This window comes from Colletotrichum phormii, assembly GCF_030913505.1.
Source record: "Colletotrichum phormii strain CBS 102054 chromosome Unknown BDP81scaffold_12, whole genome shotgun sequence".
In the NCBI taxonomy this organism is placed as follows: Eukaryota; Fungi; Ascomycota; class Sordariomycetes; order Glomerellales; family Glomerellaceae; genus Colletotrichum; species Colletotrichum phormii.
This window is the reverse complement of record NW_026851454.1, coordinates 950,291-974,948: the sequence shown is the minus strand read 5'-3', so window position 1 is coordinate 974,948 and position 24,658 is coordinate 950,291. Positions and strand designations below refer to the sequence as shown.

General features: G+C 51.4%; 8 protein-coding genes and 1 non-coding gene across 9 annotated transcripts; 5 read left to right on the top strand and 4 right to left on the bottom strand.

The window, feature by feature from the left end:
• Nucleotides 1-1,451: 1,451 nt before the first annotated feature.
• On the top strand, nt 1,452-2,076 carry BDP81DRAFT_490726 (PUA-like domain-containing protein; the record flags this gene model as incomplete). Its single annotated transcript, XM_060595293.1, has 2 exons — nt 1,452-1,873; nt 1,927-2,076. Exons 1-2 carry the CDS (start codon nt 1,577-1,579, stop codon nt 2,074-2,076), a joined length of 447 nt encoding a protein of 148 aa, XP_060444336.1. The 5' UTR covers nt 1,452-1,576.
• Nucleotides 2,077-2,225: 149 nt separating this feature from the next.
• BDP81DRAFT_t193 lies at nt 2,226-2,312 on the bottom strand. Its single transcript has one exon. It is a non-coding gene; the product is annotated as a tRNA-Pro (tRNA).
• A 3,206-nt stretch (nt 2,313-5,518) lies between these two features.
• Nucleotides 5,519-7,177, top strand: BDP81DRAFT_407312 (GDSL-like Lipase/Acylhydrolase). Its single transcript, XM_060589010.1, has 4 exons — nt 5,519-5,676; nt 5,754-5,802; nt 5,863-6,543; nt 6,633-7,177. The coding sequence occupies exons 1-4, from the start codon at nt 5,544-5,546 to the stop codon at nt 6,697-6,699; spliced, it is 930 nt and encodes a 309-aa protein (XP_060444335.1). The 5' UTR covers nt 5,519-5,543; the 3' UTR covers nt 6,700-7,177.
• A 1,780-nt stretch (nt 7,178-8,957) lies between these two features.
• Nucleotides 8,958-9,407, top strand: BDP81DRAFT_450579 (uncharacterized protein; the record flags this gene model as incomplete). The annotated part of the gene is made up of 1 exon (XM_060592541.1): nt 8,958-9,407. The coding sequence occupies one exon, from the start codon at nt 8,958-8,960 to the stop codon at nt 9,405-9,407; it is 450 nt and encodes a 149-aa protein (XP_060444334.1).
• Nucleotides 9,408-10,390: 983 nt separating this feature from the next.
• BDP81DRAFT_461919 (uncharacterized protein) lies at nt 10,391-10,998 on the bottom strand (the record flags this gene model as incomplete). Its single annotated transcript, XM_060593836.1, has 3 exons — nt 10,391-10,492; nt 10,552-10,814; nt 10,872-10,998. 3 exons carry the CDS (start codon nt 10,996-10,998, stop codon nt 10,391-10,393), a joined length of 492 nt encoding a protein of 163 aa, XP_060444333.1.
• Nucleotides 10,999-12,344: 1,346 nt separating this feature from the next.
• Nucleotides 12,345-13,392, top strand: BDP81DRAFT_407309 (uncharacterized protein). Its single transcript, XM_060589009.1, has 2 exons — nt 12,345-12,707; nt 12,767-13,392. The coding sequence occupies exons 1-2, from the start codon at nt 12,467-12,469 to the stop codon at nt 12,904-12,906; spliced, it is 381 nt and encodes a 126-aa protein (XP_060444332.1). The 5' UTR covers nt 12,345-12,466; the 3' UTR covers nt 12,907-13,392.
• A 1,209-nt stretch (nt 13,393-14,601) lies between these two features.
• On the bottom strand, nt 14,602-15,070 carry BDP81DRAFT_395278 (uncharacterized protein; the record flags this gene model as incomplete). Its single annotated transcript, XM_060588049.1, has 2 exons — nt 14,602-14,743; nt 14,814-15,070. The coding sequence occupies 2 exons, from the start codon at nt 15,068-15,070 to the stop codon at nt 14,602-14,604; spliced, it is 399 nt and encodes a 132-aa protein (XP_060444331.1).
• A 2,896-nt stretch (nt 15,071-17,966) lies between these two features.
• On the top strand, nt 17,967-20,199 carry BDP81DRAFT_407308 (uncharacterized protein). Its single transcript, XM_060589008.1, has 2 exons — nt 17,967-18,469; nt 19,636-20,199. The coding sequence occupies exons 1-2, from the start codon at nt 18,113-18,115 to the stop codon at nt 19,930-19,932; spliced, it is 654 nt and encodes a 217-aa protein (XP_060444330.1). The 5' UTR covers nt 17,967-18,112; the 3' UTR covers nt 19,933-20,199.
• Nucleotides 20,200-20,631: 432 nt separating this feature from the next.
• BDP81DRAFT_407307 (glucose sorbosone dehydrogenase) lies at nt 20,632-22,746 on the bottom strand. The gene is made up of 3 exons (XM_060589007.1): nt 22,158-22,746; nt 21,361-22,096; nt 20,632-21,308 (listed from the first exon to the last, which is right to left on the bottom strand). Exons 1-3 carry the CDS (start codon nt 22,446-22,448, stop codon nt 20,932-20,934), a joined length of 1,404 nt encoding a protein of 467 aa, XP_060444329.1. The 5' UTR covers nt 22,449-22,746; the 3' UTR covers nt 20,632-20,931.
• Nucleotides 22,747-24,658: the final 1,912 nt, after the last annotated feature.

The window sequence follows — 24,658 nt, the reverse complement described above, 5'->3', positions numbered from 1 at the left end:
GGTAAATGCGAGGTGAGCTTCATGAGTAGGCGCAAGTGGCCGAACAGAAGCGAGTGAGGCATCATTGGCTATTACTCTCTGGTTAGAACCCCAGCGTCACAGGTGTGCTTGGAGACTTACGACTCCCCGTCTCTGAAGCTTTCGGAACTTCATTCGCTCTCGGAACATTCGGGCGAAAACGTAGCCGACACCAAGTGCTGCTGCTAGGCCGAAGAGGCGCAACATCACTGCCATCAGGCTCTCGGCCTCGGAGATTGCGAAGAAGCCCATTTGAGCGGTCTTCCTGCAAATCGTTTAGCAGAATCTGCGGGTTATTTTCCCAGTCGCTCCCGCGGCTCATGCCAGAGACCAATGCGAACCACCGCCTCTCTTATACATGTATATACGGGAGGACCCGTCAAGGATGGGCATATGCCACAATCGTAAAATGACAAAAGGCAGGGCCATCATTGGTTCCGCGATCGACTACCCCTCTCAAATCAACAGTAGTATCGCAGGCCGAGGAACAAGACCATAAGAGAGAGTCGGCCGCCTTCTTTGTATGGGCATGGCCCCGCGGCACTCTGCATCGGATTCTCCATTCTTCAGGCTTGGCTTTGCAGGAACGGGTCGAGAAAGCCGTTACTTGCGGGTGCCTTGTGGGAACTTTGGGCGGGGATCTGGCGGCTTCTGGATCTCCGAACAAGGGTTGTGCAGGGCCTCCAAGCGTAACCTGACTTATCGTATTCGTGTCGTTGGTCGGTTGGTTCATTTGGGTCTTTGGTATATGTAGTGTAACCATGGAACGATCGACGGCGGATACGTGATGTGTGCTTGTGTGCAGATATTACTGCCACATAATTCTAGATTATTACCAAGCTTGTGGTCTTGGTAAACTTCGGGAGTTTCTCTCTGAATGCCTGCCTTGTAACAAAGCATTGAATAGGTTGTTCTAGGAGTCGTTTCCCGTACTTATTTTGAGTTCTAGACTCAAAGAGCCAATTGACCGACTGTCATCCTTTACTCTAAGATCGAGTCTCCCGCGGCCATGCGAACCACAATTTGGAAAGCCGGCATTTCTATCACCCAAGGCAGTACATGTTAACATCAATCATTGGATGAGGGATATCAAGTTCGCCGCACAGCAACTATTGACAGGAATGGACCATCAATTGACTCTAGGCAAACTGTAACTTCGGCGCAGAGTGGGAGCTTCCATGTCCACGAAGAAAATTCATGCTCACCTTAAGCCCAAAACATCAGTCTGTGGCTGAATATGATCTCGGAGGGGGGTTCATGATGTTGCGGGGTGAGTCATCCGGCCACCTAATCAAGGTAGTACGGAGAGACGTTGCGAGGCACAGCCCGATCATAGCAACGCCTGCGAATTGTTTCTGTTGAGGAAACATTAAGAACCCGCCGTGTTCTGTCAGCTTTACGTTGCTTTCCATTCAGTGCAGACTTGACATACAGTGCAGCAAATCTCCCCTTACCTCATATGGCAGTATCCTCTCGAGCCATATTCCCGGATTCTGAATAGCATAGAATTCAGCAACTAATTCCGGAGCTGTCGCCAACAATTGAAAAGCCGACAGAAATGTCAGAAGTCGATCCATCAAGTCCACACATTGTCGCCTTTATGGCCAGAGTCTCCGCAGAGCTCAACACCGCCCTGTCACCGCCTAAGGATGTAACCGCTTTCGGTGACAACCCAGCGTTGAAGGACGAACTTCTGGGTCTACTTCTCCAGGGGAAGAAGACGTCTACAACAAACTGGCCAATCCCAGAAACGCTTCATTGGTCAGTCGGTGACCTGTCCGTCATACTTGATGGCAAAGGAGAACCGAGGGCTATTATCAAAACAACGTCTTTCGAGATGTGCAGGTTTCGGGATGTAAGGGAAGACTTTGCACTCGCTGAGGGAGAGGGCACTTACCAAGAATGGAGAGATGGACACACATACGATACTTTAAACGCAGCGAGGATTCAAAGGAATTTAGTGAAGACGTTGAAGTGCTGTGCGAGTGGTTTGAAGTTGTGTATCCTCAAATTAAGAGGAAGTATAGAGTTGAGGAAGCCATCAGGTCAGTCAGATAAGAAAGAGTTAGCAAAGCATGAAGTCAACGTTCAGAAACCGTTAGAAGTCCACCCAAATGGCCTTTCAACAATGAACATCCCTCCAAGAGTGCTGCACAGCAAAAGTACGCTCCGTACATAGCTCATAGTCTCGAAATGCAAAAGGATTGGGCCCTAACCAGGATTCGAACCTGGGACCTCTCCCAGACGTGACTTGTAGACCCTAAGGGAGAATCATACCGCTAGACCATCAGGGCGGATTTGCTCGAAATGAGCTGCTTGTCGTTCAAGGTGAGGTCGAGATTGGAGATTATGTTGGGTTTGTGGGTGGAATAGGGCTCTTGACGCTCGTGGGGATGTTTGGGGGCCGAAATGAGGATCCGCGGGCCGGGCCCGGACGCCCACAACCAGGAGGGTCCGGCTTTGGTGTGCCGGAATCCCGTGGTGTACTTCGTAGTGGTCCTGTAATCTGGCCAGCGGGCGCGGGTTGAGCTTGAAAACTGGCGCAAAGTGTGCTGCATATGAGGCAATTTGTGATGGAAACGCAGCAGCGAAGCCGGCTGTCTTTTTACGCCAATGAACATCGAAGACTCAAGAGTGAAAGATGAGTCTGTACTTTATTCATTTTGGCTGCGTTCTGGAAGCGTCGGAAGTCTGCCCCTAGACGTGTTCAGATTCCAACCCCAAGAATTCATCTAACGTGGTTCATCAGTCAGCGACGAACTTTTTCCCAAATGCGGTTTGCATTAAACCACTCCAACCTTTGACGCGTAATAACTCCACAACCATTATGCCAATTTACACACAAGAAGACAAGATACTTCTAGCCATCGAGACTATCCGATCAGCCCGCGCCGCCGGCCGAAAACTAAGTATGTTGCGTGCTGCGAAGACTTACGGTGTCCCCGAAAGTTCCGTACGCCATAGAATGAACGATCGACCCCGACGCGAACGTGCCCAACCCCAACGACATAAACTTGATGCGATCGAAGAGAAAGCGCTTCTCCAATACGTTATTGAGCAGGATCAAAGAGGGTTTCCCTTGCGTCTCGCTGGTGTGGAAGATATGGCCAATCTCCTGCTACGAGCGCGTGATGGCAAGCCTGTTGGCAAGCGATGGGCCAGGCGGTTTGTGGACTCGCAGCCTGATCTGAAAACCAAGTTTAATCGTCCATACAATTATCAAAGGGCTCTTCAAGAAGATCCTGAGGTTATATCAAAGTGGTTTGCGCTATTATGTAATATGATGGCCAAGTATGGTATCCAAGAGGGGGACCTATATAATTTCGACGAAACTGGCTTTATGATGGGCATGATCACCGCGTCAATAGTAATAACACGCGCTGATCGACGCGGCAAAGCAAAGTCTGTCCAGCCTGGCAACCGTGAATGGGCTATAGTTATTAAATGTATCAATTCGGGCGGGTGGTGCATCCCTCCGTTCGTGATTATCAAAGGCGCATATCACCTTGCTAGTTGGACCACGGAATCAGGTTTTCCTAGCGACTGGGTTATCAAACCTACCAATAATGGATGGACGGATAATCAGACGGGTCTTGACTGGATTAAACACTTCGACAAACATACTAAGAACCAAACGAAGGGCGTCTACCGGATGCTTATTATCGACGGCCACGAGAGCCATTTATCGGCCGAATTCGACAATTACTGCAAGCAGAACAATATTATAACCGTCAGTATGCCTGCAAATTCGTCACATCTACTACAGCCATTAGATATTGCCCTTTATTCGCCTTTAAAACGCGCATATGGTGATGAAATCAACCTATTCATCAAAGCCTCCATAAACCACATCACCAAGTCGGAGTTCTTTATTGCCTTCTACCAGGCCCACAACAAAGTTTTTAATGAAGAAAACATTAGGGCTGCTTTTCAAGGCGCTGGAATTTCACCATGGAACCCAGAGCATGTCATTGAAAAGCTTGATGTACGTTTACGGACGCCTACACCTCCTGTGGCCAACCCTTCAACACCACCACCTTGGCAGTCGCAAACGCCCTCTAACCCACAACAAACCGTCTCGCAGTCCAATTTTATCAAAAGTCGGATCACTGCTCATCAAGGAAGCTCACCAACGCCAATTATTGCTGCAGTTGAGCAATTGTCAAAGGGTACGCAGGCAATGGCGCACTCAATCACTCTTTTGACTGATCGGCTTCGTACCCTTGAGGATGCGAATGTTGCACTTGGTAAGCGCCGGAGGGCTAAAAGGACGCGGGTCCAGCTTAGAGGGGCGCTTAGTATAGAGGAATCTCAGGTTTTGCTTGAAGGGAAACAAAAAGGGAAACGTCCAGCACCTCAAGAGGATGAGGAGGGGGGTCCATCAAAGAGAGCCCAGCCAGCTCGGAGACGCTATGGTGTGTGTGGCGAGACCGGTCATAATGCGCGAACCTGTTCTAAGGATACGGAATTGTCAAATGATTCGAGTAGTAATGAGGAATAGTTAATTCAATGTGTTGTGGTTGTGCAATAGTAAATACCATTACGTGCATGGGAAAAAGTTCGTCGCTGACTGATATTCGTCGCTGACTGATGAACCACGTTAAAGATACGGAGTATTGGGTCTTATTTCCAAAATCCCCGATTATGGGCTCCTAGTCCAGTTCCACGCGGGATTTGATGTCCCGCTATTTGCACCCCACGTTGATGTGGGCATCTTGCATGGCAAGTTTTTCTCGCATGTTGCTGCACCTCTTAGGGGTTGATACGGCATTCCGGCACAAAGATTTTGGAAGAATTGTTGAGACTCTGAGTACTCCGTACTATTAGTCCTACCAAATCCTGCCAGCCGCCAAGCGAAATGAAGTTCTCTTAGTTTTATCATGGCGGGTGTGGAGGTGAGCCGAGCCTGCGGTGTGCTCTGCGGGACTCGGGAGACGGGGGACGGGGAATGCGGAGGGGATCTCCGGATGCAAGATCTTGAAAATGGAGCAAGTCGCTTTCGAACCTCAGGAGCACAGACGTGGTTTGGGACTTGGAAGTTGGAAGCTCTTTCGGTGCCGTTTTGCTGCACGCGTGCAGAGCTGGGAGAATCTCAGAGATGTCTTGGGTGCTTGCATTCTAGTCGGCTCCGGTTTTGGAGCTTCGAGCAAAGCTGCCATTATCTCTCTCAAGACGGCAGCAAATCACCTCGAATATTTACTACTGAGCTGAGAACTCAGCTGCATTTGTGCAGAGCCATCTTCATAGGCTAGACTGATGTGCTTGAGGTGTTAGTGCTCATTCTTGCTTGAACCCGTCAGTCATATCATGATGAATGCGTAATTAAGTCCAATGCTTGAATTGATCCGGCAATGCGAGGCGAAACCTTGAGATCGATATTTCTCGGAGAGAACCTTGATGTCACAATAGGAACATGCAAAGTCGTTTTGGACCTCCTAGGAAGGCTTGCTCCCAAGATTTATGACCGAAGAAAACACTCAATCAACAGTCATCCTACGAACTACACTTGTAGAGCGGCCTGTACGATGATGCTCAGCTATGGATTGTCGATTGCGTTCCTCGCAACGGCGTACGCTGCAGCTTTGCCGTTGCAACGCCACATCAACAATCCTTCAATCTCTAGCATTGTAATATTCGGTGACTCGTTCAGCGACAACGGTAGGCGATCGTTGGTACTTCGAACTTCGAAGGGCTTGCGTCGAGGATTAAAATGGCTAATGGGATGCAACTTTCAGGAGACGGTGCTGCTCGAGTATCGAATAATGCCTGGCCTACAGACAAATAGTCAGTCAACTCCTTTGCCAAATATGATTTCCAGACCAGTTGATGTAACAGTCAATCCAGTTACAAAGGTCGCTTTTCGAACGGCATGGTCTGGGCAGAATACGTAGCGGCTAACCTCTCAATACCCCTCTACGACTATGCGGTCGGAGGTGCAACGACTTCGAATGATCTTGTCCAGGGTTACACAGGCGCAAAGGGAGATATTGCAGTACCCTCTGTTATCGACCAAGTTGTCTCCTTCTTGGAGAAGATGATGCCTCAAGGAGGAGCATTTGAGGTGTCCGATTCGACGGCTATGGAAACCCCTCTGTTGGTCCTATTTGCTGGTGCCAATGACGTCTTGTTCAACGCCAATATCAGTGCTTCGCAGTCGTATCAAATTCTTCGCCAAGCCGAAGCACAGCTGCGCGATGCGTACCCAAGTGCGAAAGTCTTAACCTTATCGCCACCAGATATCTCCAGACTTCCGTATGGCTTCTACTTGCAAGACAATCTGGCAAGAAACCAGTTGCGAACTTTCGCCGACCAGCTAGGAGAACTACTCGACGGCTCAAAGACAGGAGCCGTCAACGTTGATCTTCGACCGCTCTTCGACGACTTTGAGTACTATGCCTCGCCTCGAGCGTACGGATTCGACCCGCTGGGAAAGTACGGCAGTTGCCTCGAAGGTGCATATGGCGAGACGCCGAACGTGACGATCTGCGGAGACCCAGAGAGGCGGGTATACTGGGACGAATACCAGTAAGTTTTGGCTAGCTTTTCTCCTTGTTTCTTTTCCGAGCCGACTTGCCGTTTACCCAGTCTTCAGCTCTCATTCTGACGTCGTGCAGTCCTACAACTCATACACACTCGTGGATTGCCAAGGAGATTCTAGACGTTCTGAGAGGACCGTTCTGATTACCTCTTGTGGTTGAGGGAGCGAAAGTTCGAGTTCCGAGGTTGACGGTTTCGGCATGAATGAGAGAATGCAAGTGTACGGGGGCAGTGTAGACGTTTTCTTGGAAGCGGTTTTACAGAAAGAGCGATGAACAAAAGCGAGACATTGGATCAGACGAAAGAAGCAAACTCGCTGGCCCAATACCAAGTTCCAGTTCCAACTTCGGCCCATGACAAGGGGACCCTCGCAGGTCTGTCCTGAAGAGGTGGCGGCATCCCTACCCTGCCAACTCCACTTGACCCGGCTATTGTTGACACCAATGGTCTGTGTCAAACAAGCACAGACGAGTTGTTTGCGAGCTGAGGATATTGTCTCCCGCCGATTGCCGCTGACATAGATGCTTCCTTCAGGGGCGGAGTTCTTGGATCATCGTCAAGCTGCTCCGAATACAGATGTGCTGACCATGGTGACATGAAAGTTAGATAGACTGAACTGGATCTACTATAATATGATATGGAATAGAAACAAGCTCAGAGTGCTGAACTAATTTTGGCTGTGTTCTCTCTGGAGGTTCGTGCTTCGCACTTGCACAATTGATCTCCATTCATCCATATTGGATGGTGTGGTTAATAAGGCGTAATTGCTGGCCGGCAATTACGGATTCGTTTTTGTACGACAGATGGCGAATTTCGAGTAGAATATTTTGACATGGTCCACAAGTCTTGGCAAGGCTCGCTGTCACAGGAAGCACGGCACGAAATTCAGGCCCGGCGGCCGCGTCTTATTCTCTGCCCACGATAAGCGGAAAATTGAAGCAATGACGTGGAAACGATTTGGCTCTAAGCGCTCCTGCGTTCCCGAAGCCGGACTTCCGGGCTAGGTGGATGAAGTTATGGTTAATTGGTTATTTGGTGATGTGGCTCAACACCAGGCGAAAAGAGAAGCAATCTCGGAGGCGTCTCACCGATCAATGTCACAAGCCGTTGAAGCAGGGCAAGGCAATTCGCCAATATCGCGGACATGACTTCCCGAAACTGTTCTTTGCAGTTAAATGATCGTTCCCTAACGCCGCGACTCTCCTGAGGCCTAGGAGTTTCCATCCCATGTTGCCGCCCAGAAATGTTTTGTTAAGGCTGGTCCTTGTGCAGGCATGTCCCCTGGCCTCATTTAAGCGCGACGTGTTGCCATCTGATGACGCGTAACTAAGACATGGTCCGCCCCCGGTAGACAGGCAGACTGAGCAGCGTCCCATGGACTCTGCATTCCCGTTAAATAAATAAAAAAAGTGAAAACCCCCGAACTAGGAACAACGGCACCGTTCCCCTCGCCCCAACATGTAAAGGTGAAACGAAGACGACGACGTCTCTAATTTACAGCAAACGCCCCAGGGTCGGAGAATAAGGGAGCGGTGGAGACCCTGGACCTGTCTTCCTTGAAACACACGGCCGTGATGGGCTGAACATCGAAGCCCAACCACTCAGAGTCTCCCACACACACTCCAGTCATGTCCCAATCCTGGAGAAGATCTGTTGATCCTTGGTCTGGTCTAGAACCCTCGAGGCTCGAGCAGTTGCTAACTTGTTGCAGTGAGCACTGTTGACTCGCTGAGCTGCGCGCATCCACCATCCGCACTATCCACCCACGCACGCGGCATCCATCAAATCCTGAACCCGCCGCGGAAAGCTAGGCCAACAGTTGCCAAACTCCTGTTACCCCTGAGAACCCACCCGTTGGAAATTGACAGCAATATGGCGCCCATACTTTTCACCACTGTTCTGTCTTGATCGACAGCGGGAAAGTCGGGCCACCCTTCTTTCCAAGCTGGAGCTTGAGCCGCAGACAACTACCGAATAGTGGCAACTCGTCCGGGGCCAAACATGGTTCTTGCTCTGCTTAACACCCACATCCCGCCGGGCTGGGTCGACTGCCCTTGTCGATCTGTGTCGTCCGATTGCGCAACGGTTCACCATGTTGCTCCAACTTTCTCGACCAAGTTGACGCCATCCTGGCAAACTATGAGCCAAATCGGTGGCGGATGGTAACCGGGATCCCAGACGTCGAGATCGATATAAGTTGCAGGTTTTCTCCATCCAAGACCAATCTTCTTTTTGCTCTCCATCCCACTCCATCTTCATCACTTTCATTCCAAACACATTGAAGCTAGTCTTCTGTTCCGTTCTTATACCAAGCCTTTCATTCGTTCCTTCGAACCACATTCCTTACCAACCTTTCCCACCTCACAAAACAACCTCTCAGTCAATCTCATAACTCAGACAAAATGAAGGCCAACGTTATCGCCGCTACCATCCTTGCCGCCTTCTCGGCTGGCGCTTTCGCTCAGGACCAGGAGGCCGAGCTCCCCACTGGCTTCCCCACCGACCTCCCCTCCGGCTTCCCTACCCAGGTTCCCGGTGCTGCTAAGCCCTCTGGCGGCTTCGGCGGTGGCTTCCCCGGCTTCGGCTCTGCTTCCCGCCCTACCCAGGTTCCCGGTGCTGCTGCCCCCTCCGGTGGCTTCGGCGGTGGCTTCCCCCACTTTGGTGGTCACTCCGGCTTCAAGACCCGCACCCGCGGCTCCTCCGATGAGGCTGATGGCTTCGGCGCCCAGGCTGTCGAGACCCCCTTAACCAAGGGTAAGGGCAAGGGCAAGGGCAAGGGCAAGGGCAAGAACCACGGCACCGGTGCTCTCCCCTCCGGTGTTCGCCCTACCCAGGTCCCCGGTGCTGCCTAGCCCTCCGGCGCTCCCTCCGCTGAGCCCACCTCCGCTTAAGCGACAAAACAACTTCTTCGACGATAGCAAATTCGGCTTATGGGTTTGACTTGGACCACTTGATTCAGCAAACGGCTTTATCTGGAGCGTGTTTGGACGATTTCTAGTGATGGAAGATGTGTTTCATTTATTACTACCCCACGTGGAGCTTTCACTGTATAAATACAAAAGCCACTTGGAGTAGCTGGCTGGCACATTGCATAGGCGTTTGCCTTTTGCAGACCTATCAAACAAGAGCATCCGTCTTTTTCAAAACATTTCACCCTTAACTTGATCGTGACTGTGAATTAAGAAACCGGCGAGATATTCTGAGCTGATCTACCTCGCTACTTACCAACCTAACACAACGTAAGGTAAGGGAAAGACTTGACTGATACGAGAATTGTTTTCCAACTTGAGAAATTGAATCTTTGTGAGAGTCTTAAAACTCGGCTAAGCCTTTGCCAAGAAATAGTGTATTACAAGCCTTCAGTGTTATGTGGTCTCAGCAACCTTCATCAGTTGACTCCGCCGGTTGTGGTTCCGGACTATGCTAAAGTGTAGGAGGATTGTAAGGCATGTAAGGCACCTGCATGGTGGAAGCGAATTGGTGGCCTTAAAAGAGCTTCGCATTGAAGTGATACCAGAAGCTATGTCAGTCAAATTTGCACGCGCTACAATGATATCAAGTGAGAAAACGGCGCAGTAGTCCGTCCTTATGCATAGTTCATCATACTTAGATACCTCTCATTAATTGACGACATACTCGTAGTTCACATATGTTCTTCCTAGTATCCACAACTCATCTCCAGCGTTACGAATACCTCACGATGAGTTTCCCCGACAACTTTATACACAGGACCTTCCCCCACCTTCTCGAAGCATTTGCGTGATTCTAACTTGGCATCACAAATCCTGTCGCCTCATCTCATCAACTCATGGTATCATACATGTATCCAGTCCCCTCATAAGAGCTGAGTTGCAGCCATAACAGCAGCCAATGCGAAAACGATTGTAGCAGGCTGGTTGCTATTCGCAGCACTGTCGTCGGTGCTCGAAGTGGCAGACTAAATTTCCGTTAGAAACCTCAACTGCAATCCAAGTTTATCCCTGAAAAAAGACGTACCGAGCTCGAGCCGGTTGAAGAAGCAGTAGACGAGGCACCAGCTGTGCCAGATGTCCCGGCTGTTGTAGTTGCGTTCGTCGTGCTGTTCGATGCAGTGACAGGTGTCGCGTCAAGGTTACACCCGTCCGCGGCTTCTGTGACGCCGTCTCCGTAGTATTGCCAGATGTCAAACGTGTTTGCGCATTGCAGGCATCCCTCGACGTAGTCCGTCCAAGTAGAGTTGGTGCAGTAGTTGTCTTCGGCTGCTCCGAGAATGGCATAGCCTAGATATTGTCATGAGTCTGTCTGGTGCGGCGTTGGGAGCATAGTGAGTAACATACCGCAGTTCTCGTGACACTCGTACTTGGCTCCGCCGGTGACCTGGCGGGCGTGAAGGGGCACAACGGGGAGCCACTCCAGAGCCGTAGCAGTAGAAGCCAAAACGGTGACAGATGTGATAAACTTCATCTTGATAACAGTGGCGGCGGGCTTCGAAAAGACAGTATGACTGACGGCTGGGCAGAAAACAGACGGAGGTCTACGCCGAGAGCGCGTGTTGCACCTCAGCTATATACTATGGGTATGTCCCGAATGAGCAAATTGTTGCATACGCAACCTCTTCCGACGATCCTCTCGGTGGATCGATAACTCGCAGCTAGATGCTCTTGGCTGAATGCCTTCAGCCGATGGGCGAATCATGTTCTGGCGGCCGAGAGTGCCGAGGTGTTCAGGTCGCACCGGCGCGGGTTGGAGTGGGGGATCAAGGATAGTTACGTTGCGACGGGCAAACTTTCGAACAGAGTTCTACAGAGTCATCATTGTAGAATAAAACACCAGTTTTCCGTAAATAACACACAGTAACTATGTATAGAGTATATATCTTAGGTTCAGTTTACTTTCCCAAAAGTCGAGACTATCCGAGGCAACTCGACGATCCAAAGCTATCCTAGGACAAGGGATTCACTGTTCACATGTTGCCCGTCAGTCAGACCCAAGTTCCAACACAGGGCTCCCATGCCGATGCGGTAGGACAAGATCTGGGCGCACGTTATGATTGGTAGATGGCATCTTATCAGATCATCTGATATCCGCTTCGCAATCTCGGTCTCCCTCCACAATACGACACACCTGAGGCCAGCATCTCGGCGCTCCTTTCTTTCGCCTTAGGCCGCTAGGCCGAAGCTGTTCAGATCTCCTCCGACCCGGCCGGGACCTTCTCCGGCCAACGGACCACAACCGCCGAAAAACACCGGCCGGATCGCCGCATTGTTTGCAAAGAAGAAGGGTTGGGCACGAACAGGCCCGGCCGCTGACACCCTGGTGACAACCCTGGTCCAATAACTCACCATCATGTGGAGTTTCTTCCTTCGCAGTCTTGCGGTGTGGTCTTGCTCCCCGGTCAAAATCGCACCCAACCCCGTCCACGACCGCTCGATCCAATCACTCCCCCGGCATGCTCGTCAAGGATTCGTCGCCTTTTGAAAGATCCGGTTCGTCGCAACGTGCTTGCAGCGGATCCTCAACAAACGAACCATGGCGCAAAACTCCCGATTCAGTCTTTGGACGAACCACGCGAGGCTTTACCGCCAAACTTCAAGCCCACAGATGCATGGCCAGCTCAGTTGTGCTAAACCCATTGCGCTCGTTCTTCAACGAAAGAGTCTTGTGCGCCGATGATATTCTTGCGAATCGCAGGGGATCGTGAAAAGACGACAGGAAACCGAGTGGCTGGCCAACTCAACGCCCACCGCCTCCTGCGCGCCCCGGCTCGGCGTCCGTTGGCCGGGTGCTCAGTTGCTCGCTCACGCACCCGCGCACTCGCGATGGCGGTCTATTAAAGACTGACCAGTGGCCGCATCTCTTGTCTGAGTTTCTCTCTTAGAAGATATCCTCTTTCGAGGCCCCCCTCGAAACACCACCTAAACAATCATCCAACATGGCCCAGGCCTCGCCTTCGTGGCAGAGGCTGTTGGGGCTGCTATCAGTGCTCCTGGCACTGATCCTCGGCGTCTCGGCCGGGGAGCACGGTGCTGCTGCCACCGGCTGCCCCGCCCATCTCGCATCGGCCCCGGACAACACCTTTTCTGCCGGTTTCGACAACAGAACCGACGTTGCTGAGACTCAAGCAGAGCGCTCGCACGTCGAGAAGCTCGCGGCGACTAGCCTGCACGGCATGGGTATGTTTTGCCTCGTCAACCTTCTTGTCCGAGTCCGCACACTAACAGTCTTTTTCCAGGCGCCCGATCCAGCTTCGAGGCATTCCGAGTCGAGATCCCTGCCTCGTGCAACACCCCCAGCATGAAGAGCTCCCTCATCGAGCTCCCCATCAGCTTCGCCAGTCTGCACATGCACCTGCAGAACATCCGGACCAAATAACCTCGATGGCGGTTTGCCCAACACCCAAACCGCCGACACGAGATGAACTACTTCACCCGTGTTGGATTCGAATCTACGATCTCCGACACACTTACACCCTAACGTCGGGGTGTGCTTGGTGTACCATGATATACACACTGAGCAAGTCCCGAGCCCGACTGCCCACAACAGGTGAGCAGTCACACAACAATCTTTCTACGGCAGAAACGACATGACTACAACGAAACGAAATTCACGATCAAAAAAACAACGCAACGAAACACGATGTCACGGACAATATCCCCCGACCACATGACTGGTTGGGAAGTACGACAAACAGACTTTTCTTTACCCTCTCAGATACCAAAATCTTCTCCCTCTTCACCGAGGTCTCAGCCATTTGGCTCTTTAAATACATCTTCTTTGTCTTCAACAAGACTTTCCATCTCAGTGCCAGTGAATAAAAATAAAGCATCGTGAGATTGCCAAGCTTGACGTATGTCCATCATAAGAAAATCATGTCGAGATTAGAGTGATGCTATGACGTTTACAAACGTGCAACTAAACAGTTATCGATGTCTACACGTTCCTCATCGCCGTGGATGTTGATCGTTAGTAGCGACGAATCTGCTCTCAACGTGAATGAATTCGGCGCGTCAACCGTTGAACCGATGCTCCATGGGAAAGATCCAAAGCTGAAGTTATAAAACCCCCTTCGATACCCAGTCATCTGAGATCACGTCCTAGGCCTCAACGATGGTGACCGATCTTCTGAACTGTTGAGCGCGTCTAAGCCATAGTGCTTGGCACAGATGTCTCTCTCGAGGCATTCTTCTCCAGTCTTTCAGATAAATTTGCTCTTTCTATTCATCAGGAGTTGGCTTTAGGCATGGGAAGCTGGCTAGTGTGGACACGGACAAAACCACTCTCCTTTCGAAAGCACGCGCTGCTGTTCTTCGACCAGAGAGTCGGCTTTTCCTCGCTGCTGTTTCTCACTTATGTTCAACAGCGAAGATGGACAGAAGCAACGCATCATTCTTAAAATCACGAAAGACAACAAAGCTACCGTTCATTTATGTATTAAGTTTTATGAATGAAGACTGATATGATGAGAGAAAGGTATCTACACACTACGAGACGCGTAGGTCTTCTGGGTCTAGGTGTAGTTCGAGCCATCAGCGCTAGTGCATCTCTGTGGGATCCTCTCCAGCCGTAAACGTTCACGATGAAGGTCCTGAGGGCAAGATGGATTTGGGAGGCTGTCTAATTTCGGCCGGAAACAATACTAAGTATAGAGATAAAGGGAGAGCCGTCATGCTGCAATGTACAAGACCTAATGCCATTTAGAGGACGGAAGCCCCAACCGGAGGAAAAGATATGAGAGAGCCCGTGAGAGGTATTGAAGGTGATTGGGCTTCAGGAAAAACGCTAGAAAGAAAGTTGGAGAATTGACTCTGGGAGTGCCGATGAAAGTAAATAACTTCACTCTGGATACCATTTGAGAAACTGAGGAACGCCCGTCGTAGATGTTCGCCAGGAGCACAGAAAGTCATCTCGGAGTAAAGTTAATGATGGAGTAAAGTTAACGACATCTACACAGACTAGCCACGTGCGATACCCATCTCGCCACCACAAAAGATTGTATTCCCCCTCAATCTCAATTGAATGTTTTCATCTGGAAGAAGCGTCGTTAGAAACTGAAAGGACAAACTGTGTTTAAGGTTCAAGCTCACTTAGATCAATGAGGTTGTCCTTCCAGACATCAAAAACTCCGTTTGCACAGCGGCATTTCATCTCGACTTTCTTCTTGTCGCCGGAGACGAGTTGGCACTCCTTGCATGTCTTGTCGAACTTGCCCCTAGAGGATGGAATCAAGATGTCAGCAGGTAACCCGGTTTTCCAGGGAGAGAGACTGCGTGTGTCCTGACCGTTCTCTCCAAGACAAGTTTCCACGGCCGTTGACGAGGCATAAGTTGAGATTTAGCTCATTCTCGTATGGCTTCTCGTCCATGCCGGTGCACAGGGCCCTAACTTTGTAGTAGGCGAAGGTCGGACCTTGTTCAGATACCATCTTCTCGAGATGGATGTTCTTGCAATCCTTTATGAAACCGCCTTCCATCTTAGCAACGGAGGTAGTTGCAAAGAAGGCAATGATTGCAGTGATGGTGTTGGTCGTGAGCTTCATCTTCGCCGGTAGTTGGTAGTGGGGTGTGAACAAGATCTTGTTTTGGGGGACTGCACATGGGAGAGAGAGAGGATTTGATACCTCTTGCAATCACATATGCCAGTGAGCTTGGTTGTTGTGTGCTCTATAAGCGTGCGATGAAGAAAAGGATCAAATAGTACAGGGTGAGATATTGGACTGTCTCCAAGGCTATATGTAGCAACGAGGCCGGAATCATGTTACTGTACGACTGGCAAGGTAAGATTGATTTGCTATGAGATCTTCCATGTTCTCTTGTTTCAATACCGGCACGCAGTGGGCGGTGAACGTGGACTGCATGTCAAAGGAGACTGCTCAGAATTCAAAGGGGGGATTGGGAGAGCTGGTGATATCTTCTCCGCCAAGTAGAAGCTGGGAGGGCGAGGGATGGGGGTGAGTAGCTACAGCATGAAGATAGGAAGAAGCACTGTGTTTTGAACTAAAAGGTGTTTGGCCTTCTAGGTATCAGGTGATCGAGTCTCTAATAGGCTGAAGAGCGCCTCAAAGATGCTCGTTCATGGTTCTGATCCCTGGACAAACGCGGAGAAAAGTCCTGTGGACGCCGTCTTTCTCGGTATGGCATTTTTTGAAAGAAACAAGGCTGAAACTTACCATGAATTAATTACCGGCATTGCGAACAGAGAAGGCTCGTTGGAGTGGGTTTGGGCGTTTTCAAGCTTGGCAACGAACACTGCCTTTGTTCATCAGAGCCTCATGAAGGCCAAATGGCTGTCAGTACTCTATTTCCAAGGAACCGGCCACTCTATTCAAGATGAGCATCCATCGAAAATAATCAATAGGCTTCCAAAGGGCAACTCTTACCGCCTTGCGTCTACGTTCCTAGGTACCTAAGGAAGGAATACGGCACTCGAACCAACCCTACTAAGGTGCATCACCACTCGGCTCGAGGGACTCGCGTATTCATGTTTATACCAACCTTTCCCAAATTCCGTGCGTTCAGCGTCATACCTTCTTCTTTCTTGATCACCTGACCCGGTTTCTTCTTCTTTTTGAACGGAGAGAGGATTTCGAGGCCCATGACCAACGGGTGATTCATTTCTCCCCGGCAACCAAATATTTTGCAGCCTCCATTCACCAACCTCACCTTCGCCTACCTTACCCTATTACATGTATCCTTTCCACTTTTCATACTGCTCCCAAATTCCAATCCCTTTACCTCGAATATTCTTTTCTTTCATTCTCAATTCACAAACCTCCGCGGCTCATTCTCGTCACGCTCCCTCTGGTCCAACAAATCAACCGCACCCCGACCCTTGCTGGCGCTTCAATCACGGCTTCAATCGAGGAACCGCCGCATCGAAAACTCGAAATGCTCGAATCTACATGCCTATTCTTCCGATAGCTCACATCTCTACGCCTACGAAGCTCGCCGCACGCGGCAAGCCTGCCGGGACGCGTCACTCGCGTCGCGTTCCGGATATTTACTTCACCTCGAGCACGTCACCACGGCATCTTAAACTCTCCTCTCTCATCGATAACTCCAAGCAAGATTTCCAATACCAAAACTCCCAGGTAAGTGCGAAGGTATTCCCAAATCCATACGACCTGGAAGCATCTGGCTGCCAGCAGCACATTCTCGGGGGCCATTTGCTCCTGAGCGTCTACTGCCGTCGCTCAATAATCGGCCCAGCATCTTCTTCTACAAGAAGCCCTTATTTACTCTTTCTGTCATTAAACTTAGGGCACAGGGGATTGATCGCTCTTGCTGCTTGAAAACTCTGTCTAGAAGGCGGTGTGAAGCCAGCCAATTTTCTCCCCTTCACCTCACTTTCCCACCAGGCAAGTACCCATTTCCCTCATTTTTCTACACAAAATCACCTCCTCTTCGTCCCTACAATCTTCTTCCTTTCACACTTCGTCTTTGCTCTCTTCGTCCTTTCATACTTTGTCTTTTTCTACCTCGTCCCCCGATAACCCCATGTCTTTAGACTTCGTCTCTTCACACTTCGTCGCTTCATACTTTATCGCTTCCCTTCTTCATCGCCTCCTTCTTCATCGCCTCCTTCTTCATCGCCTCCTTCTTCATCGCCTCCTTCTTCATCGCCTCCTTCTCTTTCGTCCAACTCCTACTTCATCGCTTTTACAACTTCCATTCATCGAGTCTCTTTACTCATCATTTTTCACTTCAGTGACCAAGTCTTCACAAGCTTGTTTCCATCATTCACACTGCAAAGGTATCTTGCGGCCCTAGCATGAGCCCCCAGCTCTTTCCCACACACCATTCTGGCCCTTATCAAGGGAGTTCACATGCCTACAAGAATTCGTAGCTAACTCATCGTGTCCCAGCTACCGAAATCGGATGACGTTCACCGTCTGAGAAAATGCAACGAGATATGCGACGATGCCCCTCGTCGCATCTTCAGACGTTTCGTCGCAGCTCCGAGATTATCTCAGCCCCGTCCGAGTGCGACTTCCGACGGACGTCGTCATCTCGACATGTCGTCTGGTCTCTAATCAGAGCTGCGACGCCATCGAGATTACAGTCGCTCTTGCGCATTTGCAGTCCCTGCTTTCTAGCTCGAATCAAGACCAATAAGAAAGGCTTGCAAATGCATTTATTCAAAATTCGGTATGTTGTCCACAATTCCAAGTTTAACTTGATGGGCCTCTATTGTTGTCATACATCATTGCTAACACCAGCCTTTTCCAGACTTCTCAACATGACAGAAGACAATAGAGCCTCTGCCATCTATATTGGTATGCCCTCCCAAGGCACAGCCTGTGTCAACCTAGACGAGGCCAAGTTGAATTCAAGAGCTCGAACTAGCCAAAGTTTCCACCATTGGCTCCAGCCCCGGGCAGCCTTCTTGCTTTTCTCCGCATCTCAGGCATGCCCGAAGCCATCGAGAGATCGCCGTGGCTGATTAACGAGGTCGGGGCACACTGCCCTGGCCTCGCGATTGGGGTGACGTGGGAGACCATGGTCACCCCGTGGGCTTTACCGTCTCTTATACCGCGTTGGATTCTCCGTGGTTGCCGCAGAGCCCCTGCCAGCTCAACGCGATGTATCTCGGTGGACATGGCGAATCCAACGCGGGTATCTCGTACACCAAAGACAAGCACGGCAATATCGGACCAGCCGCTTCAATCATCATGGCCGAGAAGTACGGCGCGATGGACGTTGATCAAGGCGAGACGATCACCTACTGCGGTACCAACTCGATGGATACGACTCGCGACACCCCGGCCGACGGCGCGCAGCTCGTCCGCGGAAACAAAGTACTTTTCAAGCACACCGGAAAGAAGTTCAGACCTGTTCGAAAAAGCTCCAAGAACCCTAAACGGGCGATTCGATGTCCTGTTACGAAGAGTAGACGTTCCCCTCCGGGCGTCGATGGCATTAATCACGGCCTCGCCTTGGTCAGTCCAGTTTGGGCCACGCAACTGGCTTCGGCCGGCGCTCTCAAGCCGTCTGAGAACCCTCCCGCGGGTTGTTCCAACAGCTGCAAGGCCGACTACAGCCGGGCCGGCCATCATCATGTTCTTCCTTTGAGACAGCCGGTCCTGGCTTGCTCGAACATTAGAGTCACCAAGATGCGCGCGTCCAATTTGTTCGAAGAGCCATGGCCAGCCCAGCTCCTGGCGGAGATTTTCGACCAAAGATACGCGATAAAGAGGCGCCTGGTCACTCCGCCGGGGGGCGACGCTGGAAGAAGATAACGATTCTCCAGCCTCGCTGTGGCTGACAAGACTCTCACACTCGCTGGCAAGGATGTAGCAAACATGAAGGACATCATGGTCAACTACGCTCTCACGACTGACGATGATACCATCTCTCGCACACGCCCAAATCACTGGCAACATGCCAGCATTGCCCACCTCGCCCAGCAAGCCCACCCCGGGCCTATTACCGCTCGCGGTTATTTCGAAACAACGACATCAGAACCAAGCCTCGATGCAATGGAAGACGCGACTGATCCCCGCGTGTTTCGCAAAGCCATTGACTGGGGGTGTTTGGAGTCTTGCAGACCGCCACTTGTTCAACAATCCTGCTCCAAAGCCTGCTTCAAGGCAATTCCTCAGCTTTGTTTTCAATAACCCCCGCAGGCGGGCGGCGACTCGCGGCGCTGGACGCTGCCTTTGACAGGCTGGCGGCATCATTGCTCGAATAGGAGTGCTGGAAGCCTCCATTTCCCACGGAGGGAGCACTCCGGATTGTGTCGGGCGTCCGCTTGGTCGCGCAGAAGGAGATGCTCCCTCGATCTGCTCGCAGGTCATCGGGGAGATGGGAGGAACTCTCAAAGGCATCAAGGGTACTATTATCTGGGAGATTTGAGCTCGGATAGAACTGCTCGAATGGAGGAGAAGTAGAACATCAAACACATCAGAATACTTCCGGAGGTCTCTTGATCCCTTGGAGGTGTTCAGGGCACTCCTGAGGGTATCAAGGGTGCCATCTGGGAGATCTGATTATTTAGACTTCGAAAAATTGTTCGAATGCATGGAGGCGCGCCGCATCCCCTCTCGCGAGGCTCGAAGATGACAGTCTGCAAGAGTGCCTGCTCCTGTGTGACTATCTCACACAGAAGGAGATATTGCCTCAGTCGACCGAGAGGATCGTGGGGGTCCGAGGCACCCCCGAAGGTATCAAGGGTGCAATCTGGGAGATGTGCAAGTGTCTCGTCGATGACTGGCAGAGAGGCACCGGCACCGTCCTCTACAACCCTGTCATTCGCACTCAATCCGATACAACAAACAAAGCTTCGGGTCTTACTTGTCCAAACAACGGACTCGCTGAGGCTTGTGACCCGGCTAGGGACTGGGATTCCAAGAAGCGCATGAAGTTCACTCACGGAGAGTCTGCCGCCAAGGGGATGGGTTAGAATGGTTCAAACGCTGGTGGTGTTTGGCTGCCAATCTTGTGATAGCTTCTTTCACTGGAGCAGTGCCAAGTTCAATGCTTGAATCTATGTTCAAACTCATGTTTCAAAGGAAGGCATGTGTCCCATGATGATGTCGATGATTATTTCAGCACAGATTGTCAGTCTCATCATCGACATCATCCTCATGCTACTTGGGTTGTTCTTCGTCGCATCGATCTTGGTGGTTATCGGCCAGGCTCAGGATCGCCGCAATCCTGAAAACAACACGATGAAGTTGCTGGGGTGAGAGTATCGAGATGGATGTGGGGAGTGCTCGAATAAGGGGGGTTACGGGATGGAAGATATCGATATGGATGATGGTGAAGGTTCGGAGGATATGAAATACGGAGGCGAGGATTTCGAGATGGATATGGGGAGTTCTTGAAGGACGGGGAGTTCACGGATGAGGGTATCGACAAAGCGATTGGGAGTGTTCAAACAAGCGTTTGAGGTTTGGACGTCAGCTAGCATTTGATTGAAGGTGCTCTCGTGGCCGGTACGCCTACTATTCAATCCTTCGGAGATGTCGTCGGAGAGCAGAAGATGTGGACTGCATAGTTCAAAGGAAACAGGAGGAATTCGCGGTGGAGAGGACGACACGAGGAATTAGCTCAAGAGTACAGAGCATCCAAAAAAAAAAAAAAAAACCAAAAAAAAAAACGACAAAACAACTTTTCAATGATCAAGTCTTCAAAGCTGTGCAAATTGGCGAGAAGTACCTGGGCGAGTCCCTTCTTCGCTAGGAAGTCAATCATAAGCCGTTGATTCAAGCCGACCTCACTCTGTATGTTTACAATCTCCTCATTAAAGTAATCATATCAAAAAGGTAGTCTAGGTATATTCATGTGTCGTAACATTGCCTCGCCGGGAATCATTCAAATTTAGGCAAGACGTAGCCCAACTCTCATCGTCGTTTCAAAGTGATTCTCTTTCCATCTCCATTTTCACCTCTGCACCACTCTAGAAAGACAACAAGGTAGCGGCCATCAGCGCAACGAATCCAAGACCAAGCGAAGGCGCAAAGCCACTCGCAGCATCAGGCTTGGCAGTCGCGGTCGCGGTGCCGGTGACAATGGTGCCGGGAGTCGTTGACGTAGGCGTAGTGTCGTTTTGCTGCAGGATGTAAATCTCGCCCGTGGCGTCCGAGGTCATGAATAGGCGGTTCTTGGCGTCCCACGCGAGTCCGACTGGGCGGAAGCACTGATCGGGGCAAGTGCTAAGGTCGTTGTTGTACATGACGTTCTTGAGCGCGTCGGTCGAGTCGCTGCTGGCGACGGGCTCGCCGTTGGAGAAGTCGACTGCGGTGAGGGCGTATCCGACAGGGTCGGGGCGGTTGACTGCGCCACGTCAGTTTTCATCAGAGAAGGTGAGCAGGGGAGGGAGACTTACAGCTACCGCGGAACGACATGAAGGCCTTTGATCCGTCGTTGCTGAACTTGAGGAACACGGGAGACGAGTGAGATTGGAAGGTCAAACGGGGAGCGATGTAGTCGTTGTGGCAGCGGGTATCGTTCATGGTCGAGTTCTGCTCCATGGAGAACTGGTCGCCGACGTTGAGAGAGCTGTTCAGCGGGATGCTGGTATCCCAGACGGCGAAGCACCGCGGGTAACCGTAGTTGCCGGCGTCGGTCTCGTTCGCAATGGTACCGAGCAGGTTCAGCTCCTCACCAGGGTTGTTGGCATGGATGTCGACGCCGTTGCGCGTGATATCATCGATTGAATTGTCCATGGCCCAGACGTTTCCGGTAGCGGGGTCCTCTGCGACAGCAACAGCGTTGCGAATGCCCCAGCCAAGAAGCTTGCCGTCCGTGTTGAAGTCAAAGGGGTCGTTGCCAGACTTGCTCAGGTCAAAGGCCTTGACCTGAGCGTGGCCGCTGTTGGCATCGAGGGCATCGATATCGAAGTTCTCGTCGACGCCGCGGGAGACGACGAGCCAGTTGCTTGAGGCCTTGGACATGACCAGGGTACGAGTGGTCTGGTCGTTGTTTGCCATGTTGTCAATGACGACGGCGGGCTCGGCGTTGACGGTACCGGCCTTTGCGTCGTACGCCCAGGCGAGGACTTGGGAGACGGAGGAGGCGTACAGGGTCTTGCCATCTTCTGAAAAGGCCATGCCGTGTGTGAGCTGGATGATAACATGTTAGCACTCTTGTCGCCTGTGGTGACTCAAAAAAGTGAAGTCTCACTCTTGTGTTGTTGACCAGAAGCTTGCTCTCAATCAAAGATAGACAAGTGCCGCCATTGTCCTTGAACGTGACGCGGTAAACACCAACGGCAGCATCCAGAACAAGCAGAGCGCCCTCGCTGTCAACATGGATTGTCCTAGGCTTCTTGAAGCCATTGGCGACAAGCTGTGCCTGCCAGCCAGCGGCGACCTGAGGGGCAGTGTAGCTGGGGGTAATGATATCGGCGCATTGTTGCGCAAGCACCGTGGTAGCGGCTGCTACCGCGAGCGCAGCGGTTGTGAATCCCTTCATTTTGGCGGGGTAAGGTAAAGGAGCAAATCTGAAATCAGGCAATCGCGGGCGGCTACAACGCTTTCACTTTAAGAGTTGTCTCGCGTACATAAATGAGCCCCTGATGTGTTCAAGGTGAAGGGGAAGCTCAGTGGCAAGGCGAAGAAATCAATGTGCCCCGTAGCGATTGAGTAACTTCGGAGCAGATTGGAACATGTCCTGCGGGATGGGTAGCGAGACGTCTGTCGACCTCGAGGGTGGCAGACAAAAACTCCACTTAAAAAACGAGAGACAAAGCTCCCTGGTTCGGGATGAGATGCCCCTCCATCGCCTCCTCGTGCGGCGACTCGCGAGTGGTCGAGATGGACGCGAGCGGGCGATCCTCTGTGCCTCTTTGGGAGCTGCTCACCTGCTCTAGCGCAATCGGGGGAACGGTACGGCGAGTAGTCGACTGGGCAGCGGAGGTGGGTGGGCAAGTCGACCCATGAAAGCTCTTTGGGTCTTCGTTGGATGAGGAGATCAGAGAGGGATGGATGTGATGGCGGACAAGCAACGCCTCACATGTGCGTGTCTGGCCATGTTGGGCCCCCTTCGCGTTGAGCCAACGCAACGGCGTTGCTTTTGCGACCAGCCACTCTGCATGGCATTGCTGCTGGGGATGCAGACGGCAGTTGCTGAGGGTATCGCGAGAGTGAAGCATGAGAATCGGGCATTGGCTCAGATCTCGAGATGCGACGGTACTGTGGCATGCTGTCGGGAATGTTCGTATCTATTGCCCGAAGCTTTGGACCTTACTCGAAGGCAAGGCTCGTGCTGAAGCGGAATGCGAAGTCTTCCTAGAACATCGTGAAAGACGAGGAGGTCCGAATCCGGCGTCGAGGCATCGCTTCCCACCAGCCGCTCGTCGAACAAGAGCTGGATTGGCGCAGCGAATTCAGTAAGGCGCGAAAAAAAAGTTGTTCAAAAGACGCACATTCTCTGGTAGCGTCGCGCCATGCTATCGGATGGCTCACGTTTGATGTGGGGGAATAAGCATGCAAGACAAGCTTAGCTGCGTCTGTTCAGTGGGCACAGGAGCGGGATCCACGACCCAATGGTGGCCGAAGGAGGCAGGTCGTCGGGATTCCGTCTGCTTGGAGCTGGATCCAGGCGGATCGTGGGTGTGGTGATTCTGGCGATGAGGGGCACCCCATGTGGTGGTGGCCAAGGGTTGTTGAGTTCCATCTGCTCAGAGTTGCGACTTGGGAAGTTCATGATGATGATGATGATGATGATGATCATAGGTATTGACGAAGGCCATTCGGTTATCTCAAAGACCAAGCCTTCATCTGTATACCTATTGCTTAACATCTCTCTAGGTTGACTTGATCTGGCAATACAGAGTGAAGAGAAAATGTGCGCCCACATGTCTCTCAAGGTGACGGGTTCAGCTTCAAGCTAGCACCGCCAGCTTGAGCTTCACCGCTGCTAGTACCTATGGCATGTCTGGGATGACACATGTTGGTTCCTGAACGGCGTCTTGGCTGGACTCTGGTAGCGCCCGTAGATACGGGTTGTGCTGCATTTGGTTTCTCGCCAACGGGAATAGACCGAAGTCATGATGTTAGTCAATAGAAAGAAAAGGCCGCAATACAAGCAAGAAATCCTCCGCTCCCATAGAGTCCCGTTCCCGCTGGGTGAGTCCACTCTCCGGCCCTCTCCTCGGCGCATCTGTCGGGCCTCGTCCCTCTACAGATCGATCATCACACATCGTGACACTTACCACACAGCATATCGGCTCCGTTGACCATTGTTGAGTCTTGGCGCAAGCACGAGAAGAGTCAAGACCACCAAGTGTCTGAACTCGTCCCTTTGCTTTGCCTTTGGGTCTGCCCTGACGTCCATCGACCAACCACCTCTCTGTGCGACAACACGCTTCGCAATCGCAATTCTGCCATCCCACCACTTCGGACAAATATTTCTTACACTCCATCTTGAGTCTTGACACAAGCAAATCGAAGCCAAGAGCGTTGAGGCGTCTGGGCTAAACCATTCCCGCGTTACACCATGCACTGCAATATTGGTCGACTTTCAAAGACGTTGAGAACGTGCAGCGTTCATCCGCCGCCTTTCCAGTTTCATTTTTCTTGTTCAGCTGGATAATCTGCTGTTGAGAACGTGAACCTCTAGACACATCGTGGCCCGCGGACCGCGACCCTTTCTCGTCACTCTACAAAAAGGGGAATACGAGG

Bases quoted from the DNA above. Each gene is read 5' to 3' on its own strand.
- BDP81DRAFT_407312 (XM_060589010.1), top strand. From the start codon at position 5,544: ATGATGCTCAGCTATGGATTGTCGATTGCGTTCCTCGCAACGGCGTAC. The intron at 5,803-5,862 runs GTCAGTCAACTC...CAGTCAATCCAG, and splicing joins GCCTGGCCTACAGACAAATA to TTACAAAGGTCGCTTTTCGA. The intron at 6,544-6,632 runs GTAAGTTTTGGC...GACGTCGTGCAG, and splicing joins GTATACTGGGACGAATACCA to TCCTACAACTCATACACACT.
- BDP81DRAFT_407309 (XM_060589009.1), top strand. From the start codon at position 12,467: ATGGCCCAGGCCTCGCCTTCGTGGCAGAGGCTGTTGGGGCTGCTATCA. The intron at 12,708-12,766 runs GTATGTTTTGCC...GTCTTTTTCCAG, and splicing joins GACTAGCCTGCACGGCATGG to GCGCCCGATCCAGCTTCGAG.
- BDP81DRAFT_407308 (XM_060589008.1), top strand. From the start codon at position 18,113: ATGTATCTCGGTGGACATGGCGAATCCAACGCGGGTATCTCGTACACC. The intron at 18,470-19,635 runs GTCAGTCCAGTT...TATCTCACACAG, and splicing joins TTAATCACGGCCTCGCCTTG to AAGGAGATATTGCCTCAGTC.
- BDP81DRAFT_407307 (XM_060589007.1), bottom strand. From the start codon at position 22,448: ATGAAGGGATTCACAACCGCTGCGCTCGCGGTAGCAGCCGCTACCACG. The intron at 22,097-22,157 runs GTGAGACTTCAC...GTTATCATCCAG, and splicing joins TTCTGGTCAACAACACAAGA to CTCACACACGGCATGGCCTT. The intron at 21,309-21,360 runs GTAAGTCTCCCT...GACGTGGCGCAG, and splicing joins CATGTCGTTCCGCGGTAGCT to TCAACCGCCCCGACCCTGTC.